The sequence below is a fragment of the Taeniopygia guttata genome, chromosome 4, assembly GCF_048771995.1.
Source record: "Taeniopygia guttata chromosome 4, bTaeGut7.mat, whole genome shotgun sequence".
Taxonomy (NCBI): Eukaryota; Metazoa; Chordata; class Aves; order Passeriformes; family Estrildidae; genus Taeniopygia; species Taeniopygia guttata.
In genome coordinates, this window is record NC_133028.1 from 8,052,203 (window position 1) to 8,063,538 (window position 11,336).

At 44.4% G+C, this 11,336-nt stretch overlaps 1 protein-coding gene across 6 annotated transcripts in view; it reads left to right on the plus strand.

The window, feature by feature from the left end:
* The window catches only part of FGFR3 (fibroblast growth factor receptor 3), a 55,242-nt gene extending 46,314 nt beyond the window's left edge, over positions 1–8,928 (plus strand). For 4 of the 6 annotated variants that reach the window (XM_072927927.1, XM_072927928.1, XM_072927930.1 and 1 more), the window contains exons 12-18: positions 733–843; positions 997–1,187; positions 1,870–1,992; positions 3,569–3,639; positions 5,068–5,205; positions 5,624–5,729; positions 5,818–6,480. In XM_072927927.1, the coding sequence (XP_072784028.1) occupies positions 733–843; positions 997–1,187; positions 1,870–1,992; positions 3,569–3,639; positions 5,068–5,205; positions 5,624–5,729; positions 5,818–5,982 (905 nt within the window). In that variant the 3' untranslated portion in view covers positions 5,983–6,480. Of the gene's footprint in view, positions 1–732; positions 844–996; positions 1,188–1,869; positions 1,993–3,568; positions 3,640–5,067; positions 5,206–5,623; positions 5,730–5,817 lie in introns of all 6 variants that reach the window. The other 2 variants (XM_072927931.1, XM_072927932.1) reach the window with 1 other exon arrangement.
* Positions 8,929–11,336: the final 2,408 nt, after the last annotated feature.

Consider the following 11,336-nt stretch of genomic DNA (forward strand, 5'->3'; position numbering starts at 1 on the left):
GAGGGAGACAGAAATGGGGGATTCAGTGGGCACCTCTGGATAAGTCTCCATTTCCCATCCTGCCCCCCGACAGCTGAGGAGTTCACCTGGAGCAAGCAGGGCAGTGAGCAGCCTGGGCTTGAGGTTACATGGGGGGACATTGGGAAAAAAAGTAATATTTCTTACTAGAAATGGGTTTAATTAATTTACATTTCCTGTAGTCTTTACTGAAGCTGGTTTTGAAAGTGGGAACATTTCCATCTTTCTGAACCGAAACATTCCTTTGAGGAGGTTTTCCTAATCTTTCTACTTTGGTAGATAGATTTTTCAAATTTTGCAGAGACCTTGCAACTTCTCATCCAAAAAATGCATTTGCTCCCAGCCCTGACCTTCCACCATCATTAACGCCCGTCCTCTAGAGATGAGGGACAGAAACTATCAGAAAAGCGGGTGCCAAAATTAGAATTTTTTTCCTTTAACACTTCTAAGGATGAAACAGAAGACGAAAGGCATTATTGATTTCCATATGAACATTTACCTCCACTTATTTGTTCTTTCGTCTTTTTTTGTTACCATGGTAGTAGGTTTTGGTTTTATTTTTATTCTTCTTCCCAAAGTAGAATAAAGCCAAATACCATATTCTGAGCATTCCCCATCAAAGCCCCACGTGGCTGTACAGCAGTTGTAACTATACCCCTAAACACTTATTTTCTTCCTGACATTTTTTTTTGTTTCTTCCTCTACTTTCTCCAGATGATGCCACAGACAAAGACCTTTCTGACCTGGTCTCTGAGATGGAAATGATGAAAATGATTGGGAAGCACAAAAACATTATTAACCTCCTTGGTGCCTGCACGCAGGACGGTACGTAGCAGAGGAGCCCGGTACTAACCGGGTTGTAGAAGGCTCAGATTTGGCCATCCCTTATTTGTAATTACTGGCTGCCCAGAATGGCCCAGATGAGATTTGGGTGGTGAGGTCTTCCTCTGCTGGGTGCTGATGTGCTGTTCCTTGCAGGACCACTCTACGTGTTGGTGGAATACGCGTCAAAGGGGAACTTGCGGGAATACCTCAGGGCACGTCGCCCACCTGGCATGGACTATTCCTTTGACACCTGCAAGCTGCCCGAGGAGCAGCTGACGTTTAAGGACCTGGTTTCCTGTGCCTACCAGGTGGCACGGGGCATGGAGTACCTGGCATCTCAGAAAGTGAGTTCATTCGGTAGAAGCCTTGGTGAAAGCCACGTGTTCAAAGGCAGGGAATGCTCTGTGTGTGTGTCAACCCCAGGCAAAACATTGCAGGCTTCTCCCTTTAAAGGCCAAATTTTGCTGGATGAAGTATCTGGAGGCTCCATCCATATGCAAAGTCCACATATGCTGGCTGCATTCCTGAACCACACAGCTGTACAGCTGTCACCTGCAGGACAACCATTAGCACCCCCAAAATGTCTATAAAAGCACCAGCGACCCAGATTCTGCGAGTCTGTATTTTGGATGTGTTTGGGATACTTTAATTTGAAGATCCCTTCCCCCTTAAACATCCTACACTCCTCTTCCTGGTGGAAGCAGCACAGAAAAGCAGCTGCACATCCCAGTAAGTGCCCACAGAGGAGGGGAGTTGTCTTTCTCATCCATACATCCCGCCTGGAGAGAAAAGGCGCGTGCGTGGCCGTGTCGGCTCCGAAGCCGCCGATTAGGTGTTGCTAAGAGGTGGTTCCCACTGAGCAGGCACGATGGAGTGGTGACACACAGAGCCAGGAGCTAAGCAGTGCCCACAGCTTTATGAGCCTGGGAGTCAATGAAACGGCAGCTCATAAACCACATGGTGCTGTTGGTTCCAGGCGCGAGCAGCTAACGAGCCCTTATTTATTGGCTTGCTCACCTTTCACAGTGCATTCATCGAGACTTGGCAGCCAGGAACGTGTTAGTCACTGAAGATAATGTGATGAAAATAGCTGATTTTGGCCTTGCCAGAGACGTTCACAACATTGACTATTACAAGAAAACCACCAATGTAAGTACAGAGCTGCCGAGCACACGCAGTTCTACTTCTGGCAGGGAGCTCGGTCATCCCTGCAGCAAGAGGGCTTTGTCCCACATCTCCCTTTCTAGAGGGGCTTAGGAGGAAGAAATCTGACAGGAACTTCACCTGGTGAGGGACTGTAGATAGGCTGGTCCCAGGAGTCTATCCGCCATCTGGTTTTGTCCTGACAGATCCTGGTCTTGCTGGTTGTGAGGTTTCAGCTCTGGCCAGGGTGCTTTAGACTGAGAGAAACTGAGGTTTCTCCCCAACAGGAATGGAGCCCTTACCAGTCTGCTCCACTACTGTTCATAAAGGTCCCAAGGACCTAACTTCTGTCTCACCAGAGCCCTTGACAGAGGAATGTCACTTCTTGTCTACCTGGATCTACTTGTCTTTTATGCATTTCTCTCTTTTTTACATCTGAGCATCTTGGCTCCACTGCCAAGAGTGAGAAGATGGTCTCCCACAAGGGCTGAGGCCTGGAGCTGTTTATATTTTCTGTAGAGATGAATTTACAAATGAAGGTCTGAGAAAATAAGCCCTTTGTCTTGGTTCAGAGCCTGCAGCAGATGTTGAGCCCTGAGGGAAAACCCTAACTAGGACAGAGTGAGGATTGAGGGCAGGGCAGAACCTGTGGGTTTTGGGATTGCAAGGAGTTTAAATGTCCAAGCAGTCCTTTGAAGTCCACCATGTCCATTCTGATCCACTTCAGCCGCATATCAGAAATCTTCCTTAATTGCCAGGATTTCTTGATCATAAATTAATAAGAATTATTGGAAATTTTAATCACAGATCAGATGGATTTTTCCCAGTTTGAGCTGTGTGGGACAACTGAGAGCATAATCCCATTTGTATATCCTGCCTGTGTCTCATCTCTAGTCGTCTCCCACAGTGAGACAGTGGGTGAGAAGAGGACAAAGTTCCCCCATATCCAAATTACGGTTCAAACACAAAGCAGTACTTTCTGTCTTCCTCCAGGGGCCAAACAAAGCCCCAGAGAATTATGATTATTCTAGTCTTTCTCATCTTGTATTTCTGACATGAGAGTCTTGTGTTTATGACCCTGATGTAGGATGGGATCAGACCTCCTCCTTTAGCCTCCAGCAGGATCAGGATTTGTTTCTTAGAGGACCTGGCCCTTGCCTTCACTCTTTGGAAATTTCCCTTCAAGTTGAGCCTAAACTGAGTTTGGACTTCAACTGTACTTTCCAGACAAAGAGATGGAAAGTGTTGTCCCATGCTCTTCCACAGAGTTCACTGCATCTCTGAGCCTTAGATGCTGTTCCCATGCAAAGATTTAGTTGCACTGATATGTTAAACCTGCCTTGGCAGTGAAATACAGTCCTCTACAGAGAGCATTTACTGAAGAGATTGTCAGTGAAGATCCAGGGATCAAATGCTCTAATCTGTTTATATGTGGCCACTGCTGCTTTGCCCAGTGACCGGGAGGCAGATGTGGTTGTTAATGAAAATGTTTCAAACTGGATTAGAAAAGAAGATTCAGATGGTGCCGTTGTGGCTGGGGGAATATGCTGATGGGGTGTTCCCATTGTCTTCCTAATTACAGGGTCGGCTGCCTGTGAAATGGATGGCTCCAGAAGCCTTGTTTGACCGGGTCTATACTCACCAGAGCGATGTGTAAGCAAACCCACACTTTAAAAAATGAAAATAATACAACAGGGAAATCAACACCTATAGTATCTTACAGACAAAAGTACTGCTAAGCATGACCAGGGCTTGTTTCCTGCTAGAGTGCCTGGGGATGCAAAAGTACAGGAATTGATTCCAAGCTTCATCTTCCTGCACGTGGTTTTATTTTGCTCTTATCTGCTTGCTTTCATCTGAGGGTCTCTAGGGAGCTGCTGAAAAATTACTGGAAAGCAGACAGGTATTTAGTCCACTTTATAGATGAGGTGATTCATCCAGCAGTTGAAAAATACTGTGCCAAAAACACCTCATGAAAAAAAATTACCCTCTGCGTTCTCCACACTTTGCCCCATACTGTTATGCTTCAGTCAAGGATGTGGAATGAGCTTGAAATACTCTGTCTCTTGTTAGAATTGATCAAAGAATATTCAGCAAATACAGTCTCAGATTAATTTTGCCATTTCATTTATTTTCTTTATTTTTCCTAATCCTGTCTCATCTGTTTTAGTGCCTCTGCACAGTAACGAAACAGCAGAGCACTCCTTACATGTAAATGAGTAACACATCTGAATTTTGCAAAGGCTGAAGCAGCTCCACATATACACTAGCTTTTTATTGTAATATTTGATCAATAGTGGCATTTTTATAGCTAGCCTGCCTTATCCCCAGAGCTCACCACTCACAACTGGACAAACAAATCCTTTCCATTTCTGTATTTTTAAGATATTTTGGCTTTTATTGATCTTAAATCATAGTTTCCTTGCTTAGGTAATGCTGCAGACCGCATGACAGATAAATCAAAGCTAGAGAATGGGAAAGTGAGTGTGCATGAAAGCGAAACAGAGACAGATAATCCCTGTTTTTAGAAAGAAAATGAAGAAGGCAAAAGATATTTTTGAAAAAAAGGACTTTTAACCAGAGCACAGCTGCGGGACTGAAGTGTGTAACATTAGTGCTCTGCTGATTTTTGTTGGGGTATTTTTCTCCCGGCTTGGCCAGTGAAATGGGTGTTGTAACAAGCAAGTTTTGGTATCAGCTTGCACAATTAGTGGCCTGTGGTTCCAAGCCTGCAATTCAGTGAAGCCGTGCATGAATAATTTGATTTGTTCCATTCAGTGGAGCTGGTGGAAGACCTAACAAAGAGCTGGCGGTGATAGATGGGCTGTCACCTATCTGATTAAATGCTCATTTCAATTTCAGACTTGGTGCCTGGGATTTCTTTGCTATTGAGTTGGATCAGTAGAGATCTCCAAGTAACTAGTAAAAATGGCCTAGGCAATTAGTCATGCTATTGATGACTTTGTTAGATATGCATGGCTGCACAGAAATAAAGCCGAGCAAGGGGGATGGGATATGGGGGGGCTTGGAAAAAAAAAAAAAAACCTCATTGAATTTTAAAGATCTTTCTTTGGTTTCCAGCTGGTCTTTTGGAGTGCTACTATGGGAGATCTTCACTTTGGGAGGGTCTCCATACCCAGGAATTCCCGTTGAGGAGCTCTTCAAGCTCTTGAAGGAAGGCCATCGGATGGACAAACCTGCAAACTGCACCCATGATTTGTGAGTGTGTGCTGGGGGGCTGACCTTGCTCCACTCCCCATTCTCTCTGAGGCCAGAAACACCCTGCTGGGCTCTGGGGTCTGGGCTGTTGGGACTTCCCCACTGGGAAATTGTGTGGCCATCTCCAGGAAGACTTTCCTCATGGAAAGCAGCCCATGGCTGCTGAGTGATACGCAGCACCTCCCCTCGCTGGGCGGGTGGCACCTGGGGGTGTAGCTGTGGTGTGTCACCGCCAGGACAGGGCCTCCTCCTGCTCTGAGGGCACGCTCATGTGTCAGAGGATCAGGAATGAGGCCCATGGCTCCACAAAACCCTCCTCTTCCACGGCTGTTCCTTCAGCGATTTGGAGATGGGTGAGCAGGTGGGTGGGTGTCACTTGGCCTGACCACACATGACTGTCCCGTGTCCCCACGTGCAGGTACATGATCATGCGGGAGTGCTGGCACGCCGTCCCCTCGCAGCGACCCACCTTCAAGCAGCTGGTGGAAGACCTGGACAGGGTCCTCACCGTGACATCCACCGATGTGAGTGTGGCGGGGTGGGCGTGGGAGGGGGCCACTGGTTCCCTGGCGTGGGGGACACGCAGCACTGATGGCTCTGTCACCCTGGCAGGAGTACCTGGACCTCTCGGTGCCCTTCGAGCAGTACTCGCCGGCCGGCCAGGACACCCACAGCACCTGCTCCTCAGGGGACGACTCGGTCTTTGCACATGACCTGCTGCCCGATGAGCCCTGCCTGCCCAAGCGCCCGCCCTGCAACGGCGTCATCCGGACGTGAGGAGCCCCAGGGACACGGACAGACGGACAGACGGGCAGTGGGCAGTGTGCCCGTGGCGAGTGCGGGGCGCCCAGCATGAAACCGTACTGAAGGATCTTCCAGTGGAACTGTGTAGTGGTGCCTGGAGATTTGTGTTGTTGACAAGCTGTTCAGGGTTTTTAAAAAAAATTAACTTTTATAAATTTTTTTAAATTTTTTTTTTCCCTATTGCTGTACGAAAAGTCAAGAAGCACTGTTTGGCCTGAAGGAACTATAATCTCTTGCCAAGATGATCTATCCTAGATGATTTTTTTGTTTGTTTTTTTTTTTTTTGTTTAGTTTTCCATTTTGTTAGGGATTTTTCTTTTACTACGCAGAATGTTGAACCTGGGGGGCACTGACGCCTCCCAGCCTCCACGCTTGCGTTCCGAGTGCCAGAGTAACCGTTCTGTGCCTGCAATACGAAGAAAAGAGAAAAAGAAATCTTCCTTTAAAAGTAAAAAATAAAAAAAAAAGAAACACACGCAAAAAAAACGTGTAAAGAATGAAAGAATGTGGAAATTCTTCGCTTATGCAATCTGTACATGAACCTTTTTGGTGGAGCTGAAAAGCCACGTTGCCTGCAGGGATTCATATATTTATAAAAATATCTATATTTTTGTTGTCGTCGTTTTTATAGCTTCGTGATCGTACTACCCAGCTACATAGAAGGAATCCTTTTTGGAAGAAGAGAAAGCAAAGCTATGTAAAATGCAAATTGTCATGGAGAAGTGAAAGTAAAAATAGTAAAAAGAGGTGGTCAAGTCATCTGAAGTGTCAGCGCCGTGGCCCTTGCACGGGGCTGGGAGCGACGGGTCCGTGCCAAGGCAGGAGCAGACCCCAGGGATGGGCAGAGACCCCGTGGGGTCCCTGGGGAGCAGAGCATCACCCACCTGAGAGCAGAGGGTGCCCTGACACCTGGCTCCTGGAGCCCACTCAGCATCTCAAGTCACACCCTGACCTTTGAGAAGGGCCAAAAAGTGGGGGGAAGGAATAAATCTCATTTTTGGGGTTTGCCTGTTCTTGCTTGCCAAGGGTGAGTGGGGGGAGCAGCTCCTCCATCTGCCCCTCAACGCCAGAGGTTTGGCTCCATCGACATGCAGTGACTTGGAGAGAGAAGTTACGGGTACCTGTAGGCAAGAGCCTTTAACTTATATCAAAAAGGTTTATCCCAGAGAATCTGTGTATATATCTATAAATATATCGTGTATATATATAAATAAATATATTAAAATAAAAGAATGTATAATACTAATGCAACATAAAGCAGTACTGAGAGAGAGAGTCTCAAAATACGAGCATTGCAATCTAGGATATACTGATCTGGGCAAAAGAAAAGATGTTTTTGATTGTTTGTTTTGTATCTTCACAGTTTTGTTTTAAAAATTGTACCTTAACATGTATATTTGTAAAGTTATTTATAGACATTAACATATCTGTTCATTGGTTTAAATAGTATAGCGTTACTGTAAACTTTAAATTTCACCAAACTTAAGGGTGTTTTTTTTAACTTATTAAAAATGGAGAAAAATATATTAATCAAGTTTTTCCTTTGTGTTTATGGGAAATATTGAAAGAATGTATAGATGTACAGTCCTTTAACAAATTACATTTAATGTTATAAATATATATATGTATTCATTAAAAAAATATTAGTTTATCCTGGATTGCAGTGAGCAAAGGTAAGTTTATTTTTCAATACATCACCAGTGGTTAAAACCAAGCAAATAGCAGCAGAGAGATGATTTTTACATATTTCAGAAAAACAGGGCCAAGAATTCTTCCATCAGTTTAACCACTGTGCATTAAGGGGGTGTGGGTGTTTATTTTTCTATTTTCAAATGAAGGTATTCTTTGTGGTCGATTTAATAACAAGTATGCAGCAAAGTGAAATGTTGACTTTGGATGGTGCAGGGTAGGTTTTTTTTCTCTCCTCTTTGCCAGTACTGTTGTATTTTGGGCTTCAGAAATGCCATGTGAGCAAAATAGTGACACTGTTTGCAGGAGAGCTGCTACAGCTGCATATTTCTTTTGCATCTAACACATTGGAAAGTGCCAGCGATGCCTGATTTTTGGTGTTTAGAATGCTATGCTCTTCTGTTCCTCAATGCCAGATAGCTGTGTAAAAGCACAGGAGTGACCTAAAGAATGTTAGCATGGATCAAGCTGACAGGGGGAGGTTTGGGCTGAGGATTTTTTGTGGGTGAGGTTTTTTATTTTTTGTCCAGAAGACTTCTTTATGTACTACCAGAAGAGGCAAAGCAAATTACATCCTGAATTCTTTCTTTTCATTTTTCTCTGGTGCATATTGCATATCAATGTTGCAGAATAACAGGATGACAGCATCTCATTTAAAGATTTTTTTTTTCTTCTTAGAGCCACAGAATCCTTATCCTAAAATAAATAATTTATAGTTTGAGGTTACTTCAGTGGGAGTTTGAGAAGGTAGATTTCTATAGATTTTTGTTTTGTTGGAATAAAAAAAAAGTTTTTGGTATTTTCTTACAAATGTCTGCTAATTGTGTACATTCCAAGTACTCGAAGCAAAGAGTTTTCCTGTACTGAAAAAAGAAAATGTACAAAACTGTGCATGGTTTTAAATGTTACTAGATATTATAAATATATATATAATTTATTGAGTTTTTACAAGATGTATCTGTTGTAGACTTGTTGACTTTAACATTTCTTATTCAATGCTTATATAGTTTTATAGCCTGGACTATTATCTTTAAAAGCTTAAAAAAATTAAAAGTTCCAATTTTGTTACATTTTATACTGTTGATGTTACAATCCACAGGTTTGCATAGTGTGATTTTTGCAATGAGCAACTCTGTTCAGTTTATTTTAATACTGTACTTCTGTGCCTGACAGCTGCAGCTGTCGAAGGTGTGAGATGAACACTAAATAAAACTATTCTGCTTTTGTTAACATGGGAAACTTACTTCTACCAAAAAAAAAAAAATAAACAAGTTGATAAATTTTGGGGTTTATTCCCAGTTGTGAGGGTCCTTTGCAAAACCAAGTGTTCCAGGCACTGGGACTGGTATTGCCAGGAAGGTTTAATTTTTATAGTGCTGCTTTGCGAGTCCTGGCCAGTTCAGGTTTTGTATCCATAATAAATTAATTATAGCCATTTTGGTTGAAGGGCAGTCTTCTGTGTTTGTTAGTGTGTGTATTTATAGCCACACAAGCCATTGTGTGCAGTGGCACAGAGGTGTCAGCCCTGGCTTTGACTTTCGGGGGGGCTAAGCAAGGAAACTCAGTAAAACCTGGTTTTTCTGGTAGCAGACGATGCAGGGGATGTTGCAGCTTGGGAAACTTCGGGCAAATCCTACCAGCACTTTCATATAATACTGATTCCTACAAGTGATCCTGTTGAAATGCATCCCGGACACCTGGATCTAGGCATGCAAGTTTGCCTACCTGTGTACACCCTGCCCACTAGCAAACCTTTGTGTTTTTAAGTAGCTGGGCATGGGATGGCATGCATCCAAGGAGGTTCCATCTGTGGCACTGGGACTGGCACCAGCACTGTTCCGTCCTAGATAAAAAAGAATTTTAAAATCACATGAGATTTAGATAATTTCCTTGCCATTGTAAGAAAAGACACCATTCTTTTAGTGTCATTGTGTTGTTAGAGGAGTCTTGCTACCTGAAATGAGTTGCTTCTGTGCTTTAGGGACACGCTTTGGTGGCCAGCCTTGAGCCCTGCCCCAGCAGGAGCAGCATGGGCCAGAGGACAAGTCCTGGTCATCCAGGGCTGCAGGCAGAGAGTGACTAAAAGGCCTTTTGCTGGCTCGTGAGGAACTTGCTTCTTCAGGGCAGGGTGAGGATGTTGTGCTCCATTGGCCACCACCAGGACTGGAACAGCGGGAGAGAGTCAGATCCTTCTGCAGTGAGCTGTGGTGTATAACGCCTGTGCTTGAAAGCTTTCCCAATAAAAGCCTTCTGGGCAAAGAGCACAGAAATCAAAGTCACAAAGAGGAAAGTCTGTCCTGGTGCCGTGGCTGACCTGCACATGGCGCTGGCTTGGTGTTTGCTTTCCCTCTTGGGTTTCATGATGTCATTCTTCCTCTGCTGGCCTTCACCCACAGCCGTGTTTGCTTGTGGCCTAGGGAGGAGAGGGAAATATTTTATTTTAATTGCCCTACAATTCATCCAGTTCTAAGCCCAGGTTGAACGTTTGGCTGCAGCGTGTGATGTGCATTGAGCAACGCACAAAACAACCTCAAGGAAAATTTGCAAATTTACTTGGTTAGGCTGTGTGACTGAGTGAACATCCCACTGCAGCTCATCTCCCCTTCAGTGGCTGCAGCCTTCCACCCAAACCCAAAATGCCCTTTACACATGAAAGAGTTATTTTTCAAAGCAAAACAAATGTCTCCTTTCCTCTGTGGGTGTCTACACAAATAGAGCCTCTCACTGGCCGCCGTGACCTGTTTCATAGCAACATTCAAATAAATTCCTAAAATTGTGATTTATTTCCATTGGTCATGGCTCCATGGTGAGACAGGGAGGATTTGGCAAAAGGAAGAAAAGTCTGAAGCCCTGCAAGTGTCAGTAGGAGAAGGCAGCTGGAACCATAACAGCAAAGTTTCCTGGTGGTTGGTGCCATTTCAAACTCTCAAAGGAGGTGTTTCCTCTGGTGACTTTTCTCAGCAAGCTCATCCCTCCCAGGGGCTATATAATCTCCAGAAAAGAGAATATGGGGACATGTTGTGCTGATATGAAAAAGGAGAATAAAGGCTGAGTGATGGCTCTGCTCAACACTGCAGAGCTACTAACAACAGGAAGGCATGAGGGAATGACCAGAGGAGATGCCAGGAGCTGAAGAACTTTCATGGGCTTTGTGGCCCAGGACCATGGGCTCACCAGAGACAGGGGAAGGATTTGTCACTCTTATTTATACTCTCTTTTTCCTTCACTTTCTCAGGCATGTTAGATTTCAGTTAGTTTCTCTGTTTCATAACCATCACGTTGTTTTTCACAAACAGATTTCAGGTGTCGGTAACATGTCAAGCTGAAAAAGCGTTGTGCCTTGCCCCAACAAGATTATTATCTAAAACCAAGAAAGAAATCATTGTTGTAGTGTGCAGTGTTGCAATCAGAGCCTCATGGGGACATTTCTGGCCTCACAACTCTGGTTTATGGTGCCCATCAAAGACCAGGTCTGTCCCAGACCTTTTTTTTTCCTTGGGTGGTGGTGTCTGGCAGGAGCAGGGGATGGGGACGCATGCGAGCAGAAGAAAGATATCTCACCAAATGTGCAAGTGGGATTGGCACAGGAATGATTTTGCTTAAGGCCAAAGTCTGCATCACATTCACCATCCATGGTT